Source organism: Desmodus rotundus, chromosome 11 (genome assembly GCF_022682495.2).
Source record: "Desmodus rotundus isolate HL8 chromosome 11, HLdesRot8A.1, whole genome shotgun sequence".
In the NCBI taxonomy this organism is placed as follows: domain Eukaryota; kingdom Metazoa; phylum Chordata; class Mammalia; order Chiroptera; family Phyllostomidae; genus Desmodus; species Desmodus rotundus.
The window spans coordinates 79,037,693-79,058,685 of NC_071397.1; the positions used below are offsets into that span (position 1 = coordinate 79,037,693).

Here is a 20,993-nt window from a genome sequence, read left to right on the forward strand (position 1 = left end):
AGTGATGCCTGTGTGATGTCCTGAGGGCCCATTTTCTCCCCCTAGTTGCCGGAGCTCATCCTTCCTGCCTCTAGTTCCATGGATGTTATATGTTTCCTTTAATATCCCCAAATTTATTTTTATTTAATCTTTATTGTATTTTTCCCATTACCATTTAGTCCCCTTATTCTGCCCTCCCCTCAGTAGTCACCAGTCTGTTGTCCGTGTCCATGAGTCCTTTTTCCTTCTTGCTCAATCCCTCCACCCCCTAACCTTCCCCACCCAGCTGTCATCTGTTCTCCATCTATGAGTCTATTTCTGTTTTGCTTTTTAGTTAAGTTTGTTCAGTACATTCCACATATGAGTGAGATCATATGGTACTTGTCTTTCTCTGACTGGCTTATTTCACTTAGCATAACATTCTCCAGGTCCATCCGTAATGTTGCAAAGGGTAAAATTTTCTTCTTCTTTTTTTTTATAGCCAAGTAGTATTCTACTGTGTAAAATGTCCCATAGCTGTTTTATCCACTCATCTACTGATGGACATTTGGGCTGCTTCCATATCTTGGTGATTGTAAATAAAGCTGAGTGCTTATGTTTTTTCATGTTAGTGTTTTGAGTTCCTTCGACCTATTCCCAGAAGTGGGATAGCCAGGTCAAAAGGCAGATCCATTTTTAATTTGTTGAGGTATCTCATACTGTTTTTCACAGTGGCTGCACCAGTCTGCATTCCCACTGACAGTGTACCATTGTTCCCTTTTCTCCACATCCTCGCCAGCAATTGTTTCATTTATTGATGATAGCCATTCTGACAGGTGGAAGATAGTATCTCATTGTGGTTTTAATTTGTATTTCTCTAATGATTAGAGGCATTGAGCATCTTTTCATTTGTCTATCGGCCATCTGTATGTAAGTCTCTGGACTTTAAATGGTGCTGGCTGCCCCACCATCCTGCTGATCCAGACTTGACCTCTGCTCCCGGGGACACCTTCCATGCTCTCATTTCTGTCATCCTCTGCCTGAAATCCCCACTTTCTGCAAAATGCTGCCTGACATACTGTTTGACTGCTTTCTTGGCCAATTAGAAAGCACTGTTGTCTCCCTGTGTCCAGCTTTCAAAGAGAAGTTTTCACAGAAGACAAATAGCCCAGTGGCAATTTACTCTGGCCTTCCCTTTCCTTTCTAGTGCAACCTCGCGTTCTGAAATAAACCACTCAAGCGCTGTTGATGAGTCTAACTGCTGGACAGTTTAATTACTACTGGGGATTTTCCCCCAAGGTGCCCTCTTGTTCCTCCCTGAAATCTGTCTTCATTTCTGCATTCATACTCCCTCTCACCCTTCTCAGTCTGTTCGTTGGCATATTTACATTTGCATAAATGGAAACTCTGACCTGATTTCAACATCATTTATAGGGATGTTATGCTAATTGCCTTCTAACATTCTGTGACAGAGAAGCATTGAGGATCTGTTTGGCAATGTATGTAGACACCCTTCAAAAAGATGTCAGCTGTGGTCAGAGGAGAACTTATAAATTACCATGTTGTTAACGAAGCTTAATCTTTACAGGCTCCCACTTGTACTTGCTGTGTTCTTTGGGTAGCCAGGGAGGAAGAGGTGGCCCTATCCATGAGTAGGAGGCAGGAAACATTGCCCACCTAGCTTGGAGTCACCCTGTACAATCTGGGGGTGGTACTGGTACTCCAGTGGGCATAGCAGGCTGCCAGCAATACTTCCATATCATCCTGGGCCTCCAGATACAACTTCAGGCTCCTGGAGCCTATGATCACAAGGAGAAAGACCAAAGAGATGCATGTTTCCTTGATTTTGGATGACTCTGACCCAGGATCAAGAATATTTTCCATCCACAATCTCAGGTACTGCGCACTGGGAAGAGGGGACAGCAAAGACCTAACCAAAGTGGACCATCTGCTGTGGCAGGTGCTGTGAAGAGTTCATACCCAGTGACAGCAACAAGCTAGAGTTTTCCCATGGTTTTCCTTATCACTGCCTGAGCAAGATTTCAGATGCAGCATTAACCAGTAATGAATGATGAAGTTGCAAGAAAGCTTTCTGATCACTCAATTTCCAACAAGCCTGAGAGAGGACAACGTGGACTATATTTCTAGTCTTTCTAGAGAAAAAACTGACAAGATGTTTCACATGGAGAAATAAGCTACATGTGTGCAGCCCAAACATGAAGAAAAAACTGTTACAAGGATGTTCGGCAGATCACCGTGGTCGTCATCATCATGGCCTATTATTTTTCTAGATGTTGTGATGTTTGTGCTATTGAACCCCCCCGATACAAGTTTCCTTACATTCTGATGGTTATTATAAGGAGAAAGGAGTGCGGCTTCTCCCTGTGGTAGTTCCAGCTGTGGAACTGAAGTCACTACCCACCGAAGAGAGTCTTAACAAAAGAAAACATCCTCTGGGCTGGTTGAACGGGAGTGGCCTAGGGGATGCGTGGTCAAATGTCAGTGAAAACTAGAAGCGTTGTGGTTCAATTATAGTGTTCTCATTCCTTTTGAGATCTCTAGTTGTGTATCAGTATTGAAGTGGAGACAACTATTTAGCTTTATCCCCTTCCAATATTACTACTCAAAGGCTATCTGTCCTTTTCCTGTTAGCTACTTTCTCATTAGCCCTCATTCGTTTTAAGTGAATTACTAGGGCCAGAAAGCTGAGAGTTTCCAATTGGTGTCTCGAGTGACAGCAGTGAGCGCGCTGCGAGCCCCGCTGCTCCACAGATAAAACTGCCACTGCAGCGCGTTTGCCTGCGCATCTCTCTGCGCGCTCTTTCTTCTCAGTGACGGTTTCAGTGGGAAAGAACGATGCCTTCCAAATAGTATTGTCACTACATAAAATGCAATTACACCCATAATCAGATAATTTGGAAATAGTCTTACAGAGAAACAACAAATAAAAATATTGAAAGATGAAATGAGGAACGGAGTTTTTTTGTTTACAGCTAATGATTCATCACCACCAACAAAAAGAGTCAATTTCTCTTTCCACTGTTCCAAAGAGCTCAACGAGGTTTTAGATTAAAAAAAATACAAATATCACATTGTAATCATTAAGCGGGAGCTGTTGGTCTTTTAATTTTTAATAAGATTAAATGGCACTACTTAACAAATAAAAACAGCTTTGGGGATTAGGAAAGAGTAGACCTCTAAGCATTTTTCTTTCTTTAGTCAAAAATGCCTGGTGCAACCTCAGCCTTGTTCTCTGAGGCACATTGCTACCAAGTCTTAGAAAAGCAAGTCAGCAAAGGGCCTGACCCATGTATCTCCAAGACCCTTACATACTTAAGGTATCTTCCAGTCTCGTTTAATTTAAACCAAACACTGTATAGTACCAAGAGAAAACCTGCTTTGTTTTGATACAATCCATATTACCTTGTCATTGTGTAATATACTTGGGATTAAAGTTTGCTCCTTATGAGAACTATTCAGGAACAAAGTCAGTCTAGAGGACCCCCAGTCAGAGAAATGTTGCTTGCTGTGAGTGATCAGATTCCTCTCTGAACTAACATCCTTCCCTTCCGTCTACAGTTTGAAAAGTACAGAAAGATTAATAGACATTTGTAATGCAATCAACACTGAATTATTATCCAAGAGGCAAACTGCTTAGGATACAAGCAAAGAGAGGAACCAGAAATGACTAAGAAAAGTTTAATTGCAGTAAATTTATGCAACATTTTAAAATAAGAAACTACAGAAAAGAAGTAATTTTAATATCAGTTTTTATGGGAATTTTATGACCTTTTGAGAAAATAAATTTTCTTTAAAATTACATAGGGGGTTGTCAACACGATCTTTCTTGTGTTTGAAGCTTCTAACATTCTCAATCCAGCCTTGGACACAACAACTCTAAACACTGAGGGCTCAGGCATCAAAGATGAAAGCTAGTACACTCACAACTATTTATATTGCAAAGCTTTGCCCTCCTGCAAGAACATGCAGTTTCCCAAACACTAACCTCTCTTTACAAGGTTATGCTTATTAGCTGGGATTTGTAGCTCAATAGCAACACTGTTCATCCTTGGTTCAATTCAGATTGTAATTTCTTTTTAAACTACCTGACCCTTATAATCATATGGTGAGTAGGTTTGATCATTCATCTTCCAGAGGCCAAGTGCTTGGTCCGAACACAGAGTCACTTGTATTTCTGAAGCCTCTCAGCATCGTGATGATTAGGGTAAAAACTGTTGAGAAAAGTTTGAAAGAAACCTTTCATACAATGATTTGATTGTCTTGTTCTTTTTCTGAAACTAAAATTTCTGATTGCAAAAATAAAGGTCTTCCTAGATATACGGATGAAATTTTAAGAGATGATCTTTGTTTCTAATTAAGTATGGAAGCTATCAACTATTTCATTGTCCCTAGTGTTAGAACTGTTTGCTTTTTCTCAGGGCCCGGCAGTTATTTAGCACTCAGCAGATGCTAATTGAATGAATGAATGAAGGAAGGAATGAGTGACTTCACCCAACCTCATGTCTTCATCCTGAAGCTGTACCATTCCTCTTAGTATTAAAATGTTGCTTTAGTGTCTGATTTCACAACTGGAGCATCACAATCAACATGTTGCCCTAACTGGATTACATTACAGGCTGGAGGCAAGTAATTGCCTAGACTTGGTTCCTGTCCATTCCTGAATCAATCACTGAGGCAAAAGGAATGTGATTAGACCAGCGATTTATGTAAAGCAGCATGGACCAACTCTGGAGTTCTAATGGAGTCAGTTCCACCCAAGGCACAGGGCTACCCCCGAACACAGGGGAGAAAATATTCCAAAGGGAAGTGTGGGACCATTTAGAATTGACAGGGGTGGCACAGATACTGAAAATGACATTTCTACTTTCAAAATGACTCAGTAAGGGGGGGCCAAATGTATGGTGAAGGACGATCATTTGACTTTGGGGGGTGGGCACACAGTGCAATATTCAGCTGATATATCATAGAAATGTACACTTGAATCCTATATAGTCTTATTAACCAATGTCACCCCAATAAATTTAAGAACAAAAAAAGAACATAGCTTGGAGACAGCCAGAGAAAAGTGATGCATTGCTCCCAGGGAAACAACAATTCAAGTAACTGCATTTCTCACCAGCAACTATGGAGGCCATAACAAAGAGGAACAAAAATGTTTACAGTGCTGAAAGAGAAGAACTTTCCATCCGGAATTCTAAACCAAGTGAAAATGTATTTCAGAGATAAAGGTGAAATAAAGAAAGACATTCTCATATGAAAAACTGATAAACATACCTCTGTGTTAGAAATAATTCTTTATCTCTTAAGATTTAAAGAAAATGTCCTTAGAATTGGTTAAAAAGGCTAAAAGGTTTTTAGCTATGTTTGACACTAGTATGCTCATTTTTAAGGAAGGAGTCCTTGGACAGGACCCCGTCTATTGTGTTTTAGCCTTTAACTAGACACCGGTTAGCTGACCGGCCTTGAGTGTTCCTTAAACTGTTAACAATGCTATTTCCAGAGAAGTTTTAAGTAAGAAGTGGTTGGCCTTATGCAGATTATGATTGATTTTTCTGCATATTTTCTAAGAAATATTTTGCCAATTAGAGGTCATAAAAACATTCTTCTAAAATTTTCCTTATAGGACTTTTATGTATGCTTGAGTAAAATGCATCTTCTGCCATTTTGGGGTGCATATTTTGTGTGCCGATTAAATTAATTTAGATTATTGTGTTCTCAATATTTATGTTTATGCTGCTTGAGATAAAAATTGAGAGAGGTATATGAACTACAATATAGTAGGTTTTTCCATTTTTTCATGCAATTCTATTAATTTTGGATATTTTGCTGGTTTAGAACTATTTTGAATTGTTTTTCCTGTCGCATTAGTTGAAAATTGTATTATTTTTAGGTACTGCTTATTCCTATTAAGGCTTTTCACCTGGTATTTATGAGGACTAACATTGGTATAGCTGCCCTAACTTCGTGTATTTGCTTGTTACAGTGTTATTCCTAGCCCCACTTTCTGTCTTTCTCTAGCCTTGTGCTTTCTTCTTCTGTAAACTACACATACTGGGAAATGTTGCCTTATTTACCTGATGGGGTAGGTCATTTATATTTATTGTGACTATTGATTTACTATGCTTTCCATTTCTTTGCCTTTTCTTTCCCCCCCCCCCTTTTTATTGCATTTTTTGGTCTCTCAAAGTTGGAATGTTTCTTAAGGTTTCCCCCTGCCTAATTTCAGAATGCTTTCTTGCTATTGGTTAGAAATTATACTTTCGTTATTCTCTATTGGCTGTCCTTGAAAATTTACCACCAGTCCTTAGGTCAACAAAGCCTTAGGTTATTCATTATCCATGTTAAAGGGAGTAAGATTCTTGGAGCGCTCACACTGCTTTCCAAGTGCTTCCTCCCACTACCCCCACACAGGTACTTCCTGGCTCATACACCATTTTGCTAGTATTTTAATTATGTTCTTCTTTTTAACCCAACAAAGTTAAAAAAATTTAAATATATAGGTAGTATTTATGTATATCTCCTTCATGATTACCAGTTTCTTAGCTCATCATTCTTTCTCGCATCTCAGACTTTCCTTCCAGTGAATTTTCTCTACCTTAAAATTCATTCTTGTTCTTTCAGTGAACGTCTATTGGTCATAAATTCTCCTTTTACAAAAAATAAGCCTGAATATGTCTTTATTATGCCCTGTTCTTGAAAGGTAATTTCGCTGGCACTCATATTAGGTTGACAGTTATTTTCACTTAACATCTTGAAGACGTTATTTCAGCTTCATTTTGTTTTTTCTGGTATTGTTAAGTCATTTGTCATTCCTTTGTAGGTGGATATTTAGTTATTCCATCTGCTTTTAAAATCTCCTTGTCTTTTTTGCTCTCAAGTTTCTTTATAAGCAAATTGTATTGGTTTCCTTTTACTTATCCTGGTTGATATACATTTTGTTTCTGTATATATGGATTCATGTTTTTGATTATTCTATAAATTCTCAACAATCATCTCCATTCTTTCTATTCTCTTATCTGTGAGACTCCAATTAGACACATATTAGATCTTCCGGTTCTGTCCTTCAGATCTCATAATCCGTCATCCATGCTTTCTATCTCTTTGCCTTTGCTGCAATGTGTAATCTCCTCGGTTAACCAATGTTTCCTTTATATGTGACTAATATGCTCTTAAACCATTCCTTGAGTTATATATTTCAATAATTATTTTATACTTAAGTTCTGTTCAATTCTTGTTAATATCTGCATTTAAAAAATCTTTATTTATTGATTTGAGAGAGAGAGCGAGAAACATCAATTTGTTGTTCCACTTCTTTATGTATTCACTTGTTGATACTTGTATATGACCGGGGATACAAGCTGCAAGCCTTGGTGTATTGGATGATGCTTAATCAACTGAGCCACCCAGCCAGGGCCTGCATTTTCATTTGTTTAGCTCTTATTACATATTCATTTTAATTCATAGTGACTTCCTTGTGAATGTCATCATAGTGAGTCCATTTTTGCTGACCCCAATACCGGAACTTCTTGAGTATATATAAATCCCGTTTCTCAGTCAAAATGGCTTATTTCCCCGTGTGTTTGTTTAATCAAGCTGGACGCATTAATTGGGGAGGCTTTCCTAATCTAGAGAGGATTTTCACTCACATATTACAATAACTGCCAGAGTCCACTGACCTGGGATTACTTTGTCTCAGAATCAGAGCCTTTCCTGTTGCCCAACTACGTTGGGTTTAACTCACTTTCACTTGTAATATCCCTTAGTAGTTGTATTGCTTTCCCATGAGCCAGAAAATGAGCTAAATATTTGTGTTGTACTCTGTACAAGAACTACTATTTTAGCAGAAGCATAATTAAGAGTACCAGGCAACCATACTGCCAGAAGAAATCATCTACTTCCTTCATAGTTGATTTGGGCAATTTGCACTTTTTATATAAGTCATTCATTTTATTTGTAAAAGGAAGAATCAATCCGTGCAGGAAACTCTATTGTTGTGAAGAGGGTTTGGGGCATAAATGGTAATAGAAAAATACAATATAAACAAACAAAATTGCCATAGACACCCCGATCTTTAGCCACCAGCAGCCTGGGCGCACGGCAGCCATCAATATCAAGGCATGACTCCACACCAGCAGAAAGGCTGTGACTCACCTCGCTGACGGCTCAGGACAGTTATCACTCTTAGCACTACAGTGTTCTTAACTAAGTTCTGTGCACTTTTTAGCACACTTAATAGACTAGCATGTAGTGTAAACATAAATTTTATATTGTACAGGGAAGCCAAAAAATTAGTGTGACTTGCCTTATTGCAATAATCACTTTATTGAAGTGGTCCAAATACCATATGATTTCACTCATATGTGGAATCTAATGAACAAAATGAACTAAAAAGCAAAAATAGAGACAGGCTCATAGATGGAGAGCAGGATGACAGCTATGGGTGGAGGGGGGCTAGGGGGTGGAGGGATCAAGCGAAAAAGGAAAAGGGACTCATGGACGTGCACGACAGAATGGTGATTGCAGGCGGTAGTAGGGTATAAGGGGATTAAATGGTAATGGAAAATATAATAAAAATTAAAACAAAACAAAACAAAAGTAAATCCACAATATCTTGGAGGTATGCTTCTACAGGTTTAATGTAATTCTTATCAAAATCCCAGCAAGGTGTGTGTAAATAAGATTATTCTAAAATTTATATGGAAAGGTAATGTACTCAAGTACCTAAAAATTTTGAAAAAGAAGAATAAAGGAAAACCAAGTCTCTTTGATTTCAAACCTAATTAAACAGGGTGATCGATACTGTCTGTATTGGTGAAGCTTTAGACACATAGATTGATGGAATAAAATAGACAACCCAGAGAAAGACCTCCACAAATACATTCAACTGATTTTTTTCCAGTAACTCATTTTGTCCAACTGGTTTTTGACAGAAGAGCAAACAAATTCAATGGAGGGAAGACACCTTACAACAGACATGGCGCTGGGACAATTGCATATCCACAGGCAAAACAATGAACCTAGATCTAAGCCTCACACTGCATACAACATTAGCTAAAAGGAGTCATGGAATTAAAAGTACTGTAAAACTATAAAACTTCTAGAAAATAACATAAGATAATAATAATGAAGAAAATCTTTGGAATCTAGGGCTAGGGAAAGAGTTTTTGATACCAAAAGCATGATCCATGAAGGGAAAAGTTGATAAATGGCACTGCATCAACATTTAAAACTTTTGCTCTGTGAAAGGCTCTGTTAAGAAGAACAGACAAGCTAAAGACTAGGAGAAAGTACTTGCAAATTTTACATGTTGGATGAAGGACTAGTATCTAGAATACACATGCATTTTAAAAACACTCAAAGCTCAAGAGTAGAAACGTATAAACAATCCAATTAGAAAAAGAGAGAAAGACCTGAAGAAACATGTCACTGAAAAATAAATGCAGGCGCCAGATAAGAATGAACAGATGTTCAACACCATTAGCCTTTAGTACACTGTTAAGATATCACTATACACCCATTCAAATGGCTAAAATAAAAAACAGTGACACCACCAAATGCAGAAGAAAGTGAAGAAACTGGATCAAACATCACTGTTGGGAATGCAAAATGATATAGCCAGTCTGGAAAAGAGTTTGGCAATTTCTTAAAAATGAAACATTCAATTACCATATGACCCAGCAACTACCCTGCTGGGCACTTTTCCCGGAGAAATTAAGATGACGTTCACACAAAAACACGTGCACAAATGTTTATAGCAACCTTATTCATGATAGCCCAAACACGCCAGATATCAACCAGCAGGTGAGTGGGTAAACATGCGTCCATGCCATGAACTACTACTCAGCACTGAGAAACAGACTGTTGATGTACATGACACGTAAAACAATGTGGGTGAATTTCCAGAGAATTATGCTGAATGAAAAACACTAATCCCAAAAGGTTACGCACCACGATTTCGGCTATATAATAGTAACAAAATAATGCAATTATAGAAACAGAGAACAGATTATGATTGCCAAGGATGAATGAGCGGGTGGGGTGGAAATAAAGTGGCTGAGGCTAAGTAAGGGTGACACGAGGGGTCTTCGTGCTGCAATGTAATGTGTGGAAATGTTCTGCATCTTCACTGCATCCACGTCAATATCCTGTTGTGATATTGTACTGTAGTTTGTCGAGATGTTTCCATGGGGGGAAATTGGGTGAAAGATAATGAGTGGGATCTCTGTATTGTTTCTTACACCTGAAAATAAAGGCTTATCTCAAAATAAAAGCTTAATTTAAAATATTAGCATTACACGTATTTTACACCTTATAGAGAATGGGCTCTTTGTTTCAAATATTCATGCCATTTCAAAGGGAAGTATTAGTCGGTTGTCTCCGTTCCTGTCTTGATAAAACTTTAATACAAAATAGAAAACTTCTAAATTACTAAGACAAATGTATGACTGTAGATCAGGAAAAGATGCTGAGACAAAAGGATAGCCCTAATTTAGAATAACATTTTGCATCCAAGACAGACTAATTTAAATGTTATATGATGGTTGTCTTACTAAATTTTGGTATATAGCCCACCACAAAGTAATAATTGTTATAAATATGGTAACCTTTGAGGAAATTAAAACACTAAATTTGGCATTGGAAAGAGGTTGGATGTACAAGAGGCCAGGTACATTGAAAATGCCTTCAAATGAAGTTAAAATGACCATAACACCAAGGTTGGGAAAGATTTTAAAAAATATTCTCCACTGAGTTATAATTTGGCTTTTTCTTTCCAGAATCTGTATTGACAGAAAGATCAGCTTTGACCTGAAAACTTTTCAAGATCAGGTCTTCCGCTACTCAAGTTACTAAAAGCTTGTATCTTCCTCTTGGGTTCAGGGTTCAGTTTCTAGAGCTGTACAGCGGGCTCTCTATCCTGGACTGACTTCTGTGTTCCAGATCTACCACTCAACAGCTGATACAAAACTCTGAACACATTATAAATTACAACTAGTATCAGTAAATCTTTGTTGAGACTGAATGACTGCATTTCTAAGTTTTCCACCAATGCTAATAGGTTTTGGACTTAGCAACTACTGTCAAACAGTACTTACAGTAAACACTTAAAAATTTGTACTTCGGGTTTGCCAAAGTGGGAATTAAGGCCCTTTCAAGTTTATTGAAAGACTCCACTCAGTGCTAGCAGACTCCCTGTGAAACAAGTAGGGGTGTTATGCCTGCTACAACGGCACAGGAAATCTGGTCTCACCTCCGCCACTTGCATTTTAAGCAGAAATGCCATCACTACACAAAACCTACAGGAATCCCACTCTGAGTAATTAAGTGACCAACCTCTTAAAAACCTTCCAGAAGCAACAGTGTCTATAAAAATCTATCTTGTGTGTTAGTTATTTAGTTCTATCTCTGCATTTAAAATTAGGGTTATTTGAAGAAAAGATATGACACAATTTTTGTGTTAACCAAATGATTGCCAAAACCAAGGATGGAGTTTGACACATTGACATAGTATGTGAATTATAAGAAAATTGGTTAAATGGGCCATTGTGTTCTTTATACCCGTTGACACACACACACACACACACACACACAAAGTGCTAAAGGGCTAGGGCAGAGTTAAATCAGACACATTTTAAAGAGCCTTTTGCCAGGAGCATTTGTAATGCATTGGCTTTAAGAGTGTTCTAAAAATATGTAAGTTCCAAATTCCCCTTGGATCTTTTTCCCTTCTTCCCAATGCTCTGCCCTCTACGGGGAACAATAATTTTGCAAAAGTCCTAAAAATGTCCATCCTGCCTATCAGGACACCCTAGCTCTGAATCCAGATGCTGCCACCAAAAGAAGGAAGCTTCTTTTTTGGAGACATTACATACAAATTACCTTTTAAATTAGTAGCTACTCTTTACAAAACTATCAATTTTCTAGCAGTCTGTTAATGGAGCAAGGAAAATGAAATTCAGTCCCTTGGTGAGGGGGGAATAGGATAAAGTGGAAGCTAGTCCATAGAGTGAATGGCCTCCAATTCTCAGCTGCTCGGTTCTGAAGAGTGATGAATCCATTCTTACACACGCTTTCTTCCTTGCCTTCCTCTCCCACTCGCCGTTTTCTTTCTTTCTTACACGTTAAGTGCTTTGTTCATGCTGAATGCCAAAATGTAATATCCCGAGGCAGGGACCATTTTCTCTTGGTTCACTCTTACACCGTCTGTGCCCAGGAAGGTAGCAGCCTGGCACAAAGTGCCAAATGAAGTCAACAAATACTTATTGAGCAATTACAGAGAGGGAAACTGCTAGGTGCTGGGGCTCCGGCATCTCTCTCTCACACACACACACACACACACACACACACACACACACACACACTTGTTCTGCTTGGAAAAATCGACTTTTATTTAGAAGCAGCGCTTCCAATTTTTTTTCCATCAGAAAACCCCTAAGGGAAGGCAAGGACGTTCTGGGAGGCTTTCTGCTGCACAGTTTATGGTCCTTCTGCATTTGTGTTTCACTATGGAGTTTGTCGCCTCATGTCCTCTCCTCTGAGTGTCTAACCTCCGTACTGCAGGGGAGCCAGAACCTGCGTTTCCTAGACTCCCCTTCACCTTCTGATTCTAAGTCAGAGTGGACCAATGAGAGGTATTTCCATGAGATTGGGAAAACAGAGGAAAGGAGAGGCCAAAGTGTGTGTAGGTAGGCAGTGGATACAGGCTTCACAGCAGCTTCAAAATCTCTTGCAGGTCACCTGCTTTGGTGCTATGACAGCCAAGTAGGCAGGCGGCAGCCCCTTGAGACCCACTGGCGTTAATGCTACAAGCCGAGGGGGCACAATCTTCCAATGTTTCAAGATTCACAGTGACTTTGGGCCAGCTCCTGAGATCTACCCTCTCTGGGGCTACCTACTCACCTTCCCTTTCCTGCCCTTCTGAGGCTGCTGGACGCTTCAAAGTCCACCAGTTGAACCCCTTTTCACTGACAGTAACTGGCTGTTTTCCCAACTGAACCCCAATAGAACTGTTAAAATAGTTTAAATTACCATAAGGGAACAGGGGTTTTCTTAGGGTCTTACTAACTTAGTCCATGAGATGTTGCTTCACTGTCTATTGACTTTGGAAAACCCAGCAGAAATAACGATGACCCCGCATGTTTACATCCAAGCAGTTTATGACTTCCTGTGTTACAGCCCTAACTAGGTGGGGAAAATAGTTTCCTCTTCACTGATTTCTGAATTACGACTGACAGTTGTTAAACAGAGCTGTCATACAGTTTGTAAAAGCACCGGTACCACACGCTTTTGGCTCCTAAGCTGCTCAAATCTTATGGTAAGACCTTTAAAAGGGTCTGGGACGCACAGGCCAGATTTTGTTTCTATTACCTCAATCACAAAAATATACAACTTTGCTTTTTGTTTAAGGAAAGATGCTTGATGATGTCAGTTACCACTGATCAGGAATTTCCATCACATTTAAATAAACTAAAAATGTCACTTAGCTCATAACTTACCCAAACAACTCTATCCCATTCTGAAACTTTTATTGCAGCAACCCGGTCATGTGTAAAACCCAGCCAATTCTGCCTTTCAAAAACATAAATGCTGAGTAAGTTACCTGTGTGAATTATTCTTTATTATTAAATGATAGACAATGGCTACGCAGGTTTTATCTTTTATTACAATGTTTTTTTCTACATAAACAAAAGTTACACCAACTAGAAAAACTCCTCTGTACCTTCCTTTTTAAACTACAGACTAATTTTGTGGAACAAGAAGTCTTCAAAAGTAATTTATTTTCTCATTAGAAATTTGTCTATAAAGATTGGTACTCTAAACACTTTTTTTGTATAGAAAATTTGACCATTTTTAACAAAAGCTGCGAAAGACCCCGAAGGACCCGGTGGCCACCTTTCCAGGGAGCAGTGTTCTCAGGCAACCGCGCAGCTGCCGCCACCGGGAACTGGTGTGCTCGGTGCGCCGGGCTCCAGATGCAGTGTCCACGGTTCGTTGACCTGGAACAAGTTCCATCTGACCCGTATCTACATATTTTTTTAGAGCTGAGCCCATGCCCATGAAAAAAACAAACTGCATTATGTGGAAATGACACCAGGTACTCTTTTATCCTCAATCACTGTGCAAAACCAAAACATTTTCATCACATTTAGTGACCAATATAATGGCCACACACTTCGTGCCGCACTGTCACTGGATTTAAGTAAACAAGCTGGTTAACCTCAGGCTGAGCCGTTCGGCACGTCTTTGGAGCACACTGAAACGAACTGTGTGCGTCATTCCATGCGGAAACTTCAGTTTCGGACTCGGTTTGCCTCACACAGATGCAGATACACCGACAACTCTAATTTTATTTCCTACAGTGCAAGCTTTGCCACCTTCCGAAGTGATTCTAAAACTAACCTAAAGGAAAAGTCCAAGAATTAAAAAAATTGGCTACTGTACTGTTTTTCATTGTATTTTTTCTAATCAAGACAATTGTGTTCCAAATGTTTTGTGCAAATTTTTCCTTCAAAATTAATGACTCTTAAAAGAATGAAAGCCCCTAAAGTTCCCGTTTTCAGTCATTGTTCTGTGTCCCAGTTAACATCATTTATAAATTATTACCCTTTAAATAACAGCTAAAATCATGCCAAAAAACTAAGAGCTTTTGCTGATATTGGGAACTTAACATAACATAAATAGAAGTAAATGTATGTGTCTTTACAATAACATTTATCAAGTAAAACTATGGCAAATAATTGAAATGATTTGTGAAAGCCACTGGGACTTTTATGGCCACAAGACACTGGTACATGACATTAAACAGCACGCTTCTCTGCACGCACAAAGAAAATATGTGATCCAGAAAGCCCGATGGCTCCCACGGACTTCGGGACAGGTAGATGCTGCCCGATGGCTCCCACTGACTTCGGGACAGGTAGATGCTGCCCGATGGCTCCCACTGACTTCGGGACAGGTAGATGTTGCACAGACTCTCTTCTCTGCATTGCTCAGCCCATTCATTACAGCAAGCTGATTCTGGTGAATGCAAAGCCTCAAAATTTCTACTCACTTACAAAAACGTTTTCTACAATCTCCTTTACAGGAAAAAAAAAAGAGTTTTACTGTCATGCATAGCAGCCTCTACTGGTTAGTGGCAAAACCTTTACGACTGCCAGAATAAAAACTGAGTAACCCAGCACTCCAGGAAGATGGGGAGTGGCTGCCTGGGGGGGCCGTCCCACTGCTGGGAAGCCAGGCAGCAAGGTGGCAAAAGTGTGAGGTAAGTGCCAAGTGTAGGTCCCATGGACGCACAGGCCTCATGAAAGAGAACTCTCCAGACGCTTTTAAAATCATCTTTATTTTGATTGTAAATGTACAATTTAGTTAGTTACTTAATATTTTAATTGCTCCCATTTGAGGTTCATAGCTTGCCATGTAAAACATTGCCTTCACTATCAAACCGCTATATAAGAACATTATAAAATACAAACTATAAACTAAGGTAATTCTCTTTACAGTATTCAGATTAGTACATTAAAACAAGAGTGACTTAAAAAGGCAAGTGAGTCAATGGGCAAACATCCAACTCCTTTTCTAATGAAGGAAGGTACAAAACGGTGCCCAAGGGAAACGCGGAATTTTAAGTGCTGGGGGCTGAAAAACAATTGCGGCACAGTTACCTCCCCAGCAGTTTTGACCTAAGGATACAAATGTAATCATTATGCTACAGGATATAAGAAAAGGTAATTAATTTCCATTATAACAGCTGTGGAAACACACAGCAGAATAACAGGTTGGGATCTTCAGAATTCTAACACAGTAAGTACTGATATGTCATACTCTCCAAATCACATTAAACGTCTATAGTGACTACACATTCCTCAGTCAGCGTCAGATTTAAACAGAGGCTACGTAAAAACAATCTACCCTTAGTTTTTTACTAGGCAATCTACAGCAAATGCTTAATATATACACATCAGGTATATGAAATACGGTAGGAAATTATTCACTGATTTCACTCAGAATAATCAAGGGTCTTAAGAGAAGATAATCTGTGCTGGGATGAACCAGACAAGAACACATAAAGGCATTAATTTTTTCAAGGTGTTGACAACATTTCCTCCACTGGTCCAAATCAAAAAGCAGATTTTTAATGAAGTAACACAAATCCGGGTGCATGTTACAGATGCCCACAGAAAACACACACACCTTTAAATTTATTAATTCCAAAAACCAAGTCAACAGGATAAATAAATTATAAATGAAAGACATATACAATGTGGGCAAAAAACTAAGTTATTAGACCGGAAAGTAGGACAGTTATGCCAGCAGTGATATGTAGAAAAATGTTCGGTATTAGAAAACATCAGATTTAATCCAAAGGAAACATCCCCCCAAATAAAAATAAAAGTATGGGAACCACCCTTTTTGCAAGAGCGTTAAAATAATAATTTAAAAAACCATGATTACAGGAACCTTCCTGCGTAATTGGGATTAACGTAGTGCAGCAGTGTGCTCCTTTGTAATTTTAGCCTTTCACTCCCAATATGATGCCAATAATTACAACTCCGATGACAAGGAGAGAAATGATGATGCACAGGGTTTTCCTGGATCTGCGCTGCAGATGCAAAAACAAGAACATGTTGACAAATGCCGTGAAGCATCTTCACAGAAACTGAAAATCATCTGGTTCATTTCTAGAGTAAAATCAATAATGATTTATTGCCCTCAAATTTTTGGTTGCATTTTCCTTTTTTTCTTTTTTTTTGCTTCTTAAAAATCTCTTCAATACACATGGGATTATTTTTTCAAAAATATTCATCTTGAGTTAATGATACAATTCAAGGGATAATTATTCAAACTTTTCTTGGTAATTTTTCTGAGGTAGAAGACACAGAACAATAAAGTTACTAATTTAAGCAATAGACTCAGGTCACCTATGTATGAAAACAAAGAACAGTTTAAATGCTTATACACTTTAAAACTTTCATCAAAAAGTTGTTTTTTCAAATTGCCAGTTATAAAAAATAGTCCTGGGTATTTAAAGCCCAGCAGAGGGAATACAGTCAATAATATTGTGATAAGTATGCACAGTGTCAGGTGGTACTAGACTTATTGGGGTAATTGCTTTGTAAGGTATAGAAATGTCTAATCACTATGTTGTACACCTGAAACTAATAAAACATTATATGTTAACTGTAATTGAAAAATAACTTTTTAAAAAGCTGTTCTTCAAAATGAGTTGTCTGAAAATACAAGTGTAAATGTTTGGCAATTTTTCCCAAGGTTAATTTATTAGTTCCGAAAAAAGTCATTCTCATTCTTTAATATTAATAAAAACTGCTTTCGCAATCTCAACATAGCAATAAAAAACAAAGAGGCAAAGAAATTAAGATACGGTCATTTAAAATATAAAGGTTAAGAATCTGTTCCATTCTGTTCTTCACTCCTGGCCCAGTTGCAAATTTCTGCATTTCTTTAACAGCTTGTGTATTTCACAGCAACATGCAGGAACCCTTTTTCTTACAGAGCAAAAACAATTCGTAAATTTCCTTTGTATTTTTACAACCAGATGCATCATTAAATTGACAAAAAGATATGTTTCTAACTCTGAAGTTACCCTAAAAACCATGAATACCTTTATGGTATTCACCTAATTTTTCAACTGAATACTCCTTATATGTAAAACACAACTCCTCTAGAGTTTCAATACCATGCTTACACGTTTGCCCCAGACCCCACCTGGTTACGGGTCGCATGGGTAATGCACCTTTATGAGGTAGTCACGGCTACCCCACTGCGGTATAGCGGTTCCCTGGGGGGCCCTCCCTGGGGTGGGGTGGTGAGGTCCTTGGGTTGCTGCAGTGACAAGAGCATTTATCACCTTCCTTAACACTCATGGTCCACCCAGCCTAGTTAGAAGCACCATACTGCAAAGGCAGGAGGTTATCGTCAAGGCTTCCAGAAGCTACTCCTTTCTCATCGCTGCAAGGCCTCCGCAGTTACACACAAGGGCAGCTCCAGTTTCAGAGGTGCAGCTTGGGAAGATGTGTTTCTTTTCCCAGGGTGGCTGCAGGCTTTCCCTTCCACAAGGAAGAGGAAATGGAAAACTTTTTTATATCTACATTCCCCCAAATCCAGAAGCAGAATGAAATAACAGGCAAGACCAGTCGTGACAAGTCCTGCTGAACACTATGTGACTGTTGGCGTTTACAGACTGCCGTGTGTAAATGTGTGTTCTCAATTGTTTGTGAATAATACAGTCTATGACATAATGGCATTGATTCCACAGAGGCGCATGCTGAGTCACATGCACGGAGACAGTAAATGCAGTTACTCCATCAGGGACGACGACTGGCTGTCACTCAGCGTTCTCTGTAGAGCTTCACTGTTCTCCATGTACCACTGAATAAGCAGTGATCTGCCCAGTGAAAAATGGCCTCGAAATCAAAGGGAACTTCGATGGTGAGAAAAGTAAAAAGCAACTGAAAATCTCTAAGATGGTGCAAACCCTATGTGTTTTATGAGAAGGTAACGAGGTCTGAGAAAATAATTGTGAACGACAAAAAAATGGAGTTTTGAAAGGGAAGTCAAATCTAAGGTGGAATTTAGCGGTTTCCAAAACCCCTGGCCTTACCCTTGTTGAACATCAAAGGTCTACATATTAAACAATAGATCAGCAGTCTGTGCTCCTAATACTCACACCGTACCTCACACACACTTTGTATCCGACACACACATGTGGACTCCTTTACTAACCCGATTTACTTAAGAAATCGACTTACTCCTGGAGAAGGGTTTGCTGAGTGCTGACAATACCTAACAGTGAAGGCCACTCCAAGCTATTATAATTTCCCCAGGACCTGAAGGGATGGCTTTAGGACAAAAACTCCTGCCTCTTTAGTCCACAAAGTCAGTGACAAAAAAGGCAAGGAAAGGAAGAAGGGAACAGTGAGACACAGAGGCTATCATCAAAGAGGTTTCTGGGGTGGAGGGTCACAGTGCCATCAGAGGCAGCTGGAAAAGCCTGGAGTTGGCTACTGCGGGCCGCCCCCCCCCCTCTAAACACTATGCTTCTAGCCCCGGGGGGCCACAATTCTGGTTCAACCCCGAACGTCATCAAGCTAAATCCCATTTTACACCGACTGGCGTAGTTCTGACCTGTCTTCTGTGGGGTTTGAAACTTCAGCATCTCCAGCCACTTTAACCCTGATGATACACACACACACAGTTGCAAGTCCGAGTTACAAGACAACTTATTACAGCTGATATTACCTGATAGTCGGATGCCCTTGACAGTTGCTGGTTTGCCTGTTGAACGTGCACCTCTGCATTTTCAACGTTTGCTTCTATACTGTCTGTAAAATGAAACACACACACACACCTGCTAAACATGTGCTGATGCTACAGTGACAGAGCTGCTCGGGTCACCGAATTTCCCTTGAGGTGAGATCAAACATGCTCATCGTTCAAAGGTCACTATCACTATGTGAACTTTTATTTCGGGTGAATATAGAGAACTAAAGGCTGCCGTTGGCTCTGTGGCCATCGCCGACCTACTTCGGTGCGGACACCCAGCCCTCCCCAGGGCCCACGCAGTGACAGTTCTCCCTCTCGCCATCCTGGGGCCTGGAGCAGGTGTGGCTCTGCAGCAGGAGACCACTGTCTCAGTTCTGAGAAGCAGCTTCAACTCTCAGTCTTGTAGTTCATGCTCTCATAAACTCACCCACCCTTCTTGTTGCAGACATCTGCACATCTCATAGTCTTTTCCTCTCGTGCCTTGAGTATATTTGGCCCCTGACTCACTGGTGTTTTCTTCAGTCCTCTTCCTGTTATCCCGATTGGCCATATGATTTCCAACTGATGACCTCCTGACAGCCTGACCCCTCAGTTCCTCGAGAACACCTTTTTCAAAGACTTTGCCTATTACCCCTTCTCAGCCACTCACTTCCAGGACCATATCACAAACCTGGTCATTACAAATAACTGCAGCTTCTTTGTAATCTCTGCTTCGGGCCTCACTCTCTGATCACCACCCACTATCCTCACAGCTCACTAACACCTCGACTTCACAGACCCCAGCCCCTTTCCACTTCCGCCCTTACCCAGCTTGGATCCCATGGGACTGCATTCATCATCGCTTCCCTGCACTCACCCTCAGCTCCTTTTGGTCATACTCACATGACACAACCCTCACCTGTCCCATGAAGTTGAACATGGGCGCACAAGAGAATGACCTATTGCTGACTTACTTCACTTTACAGGAGTGACTGCCAAGCAAGCCTACTCTTTTCCCTGACTCCTGGAAGACAATGGCATACCTTCTCCTTTGCCCTCAAACCTTTCATGCCTCCTCCTGTAGCGTCATTCTCAGCCAGTGACCTTGATTCTAGATCACTGGGATAGCGGGAACAATTAGAAGACAGTCCCATATTCTCCTCTGGCCCTACTCACCACTGCAGGAGACCACACCCCAGCGCCTAAGGTCTCCTGTGCATGCGAAGAACTGCCTGTGCTTCCACCTGTGCACCTCAGCCCATTCCTCGTCCCCAGTCCCCAACTCGAACACCTCGCCCCTGCGACTTCTGACATCGTCTCCATCTTCCTCTTGCTCACGGCACTCCCTTCTGCCCAAAAGGCCTTTGAACTTGCTGCTCCCTCTGCCTGGAGCACTTTCTCTTACTTGCTCCTTTCTCGCTGTGACATCTTCACCAAAACGTCACCATGCAGGGAGGCCTTACCAGAGTACGGAAAGCAGCACCACCCCCACTGGCTGCAGTCCAGTCACCCGCACAGCACTTATCACTGCTTACTTCCCCTCTTTTCCTTTTTTTAATCGCCTCTCTCCTTCAATTAGATTATACGATTTATAAAGTCAGGGTGCTTTCTCTGTTGTTTAATATCAGCTGAGTCCCCAATGCCTGGATTTGTGCCTGGATACGGTAGGCACTCAGTAAATGTTTGTTGGATGCATAAATGGTTTACAAAATTTTATCCTGTGACCTACTTAGGTGGGGGGAGAGGCTAAGAAGGGA

General features: G+C 40.1%; 1 protein-coding gene across 3 annotated transcripts in view; it reads right to left on the reverse strand.

The window, feature by feature from the left end:
• Window positions 1–15,297: 15,297 nt before the first annotated feature.
• Window positions 15,298–20,993, reverse strand: part of STX7 (syntaxin 7) — a 36,868-nt gene continuing 31,172 nt past the window's right edge. For 2 of the 3 annotated variants that reach the window (XM_045188775.3, XM_024551879.4), the window contains exons 9-10: window positions 19,234–19,316; window positions 15,298–16,576 (exon numbers count right to left, since the gene is read on the reverse strand). In XM_045188775.3, the coding sequence (XP_045044710.1) occupies window positions 16,487–16,576; window positions 19,234–19,316 (173 nt within the window). In that variant the 3' untranslated portion in view covers window positions 15,298–16,486. Of the gene's footprint in view, window positions 16,577–16,615; window positions 17,481–19,233; window positions 19,317–20,993 lie in introns of those variants that run through there. The other variant, XM_071219716.1, reaches the window with a different exon arrangement.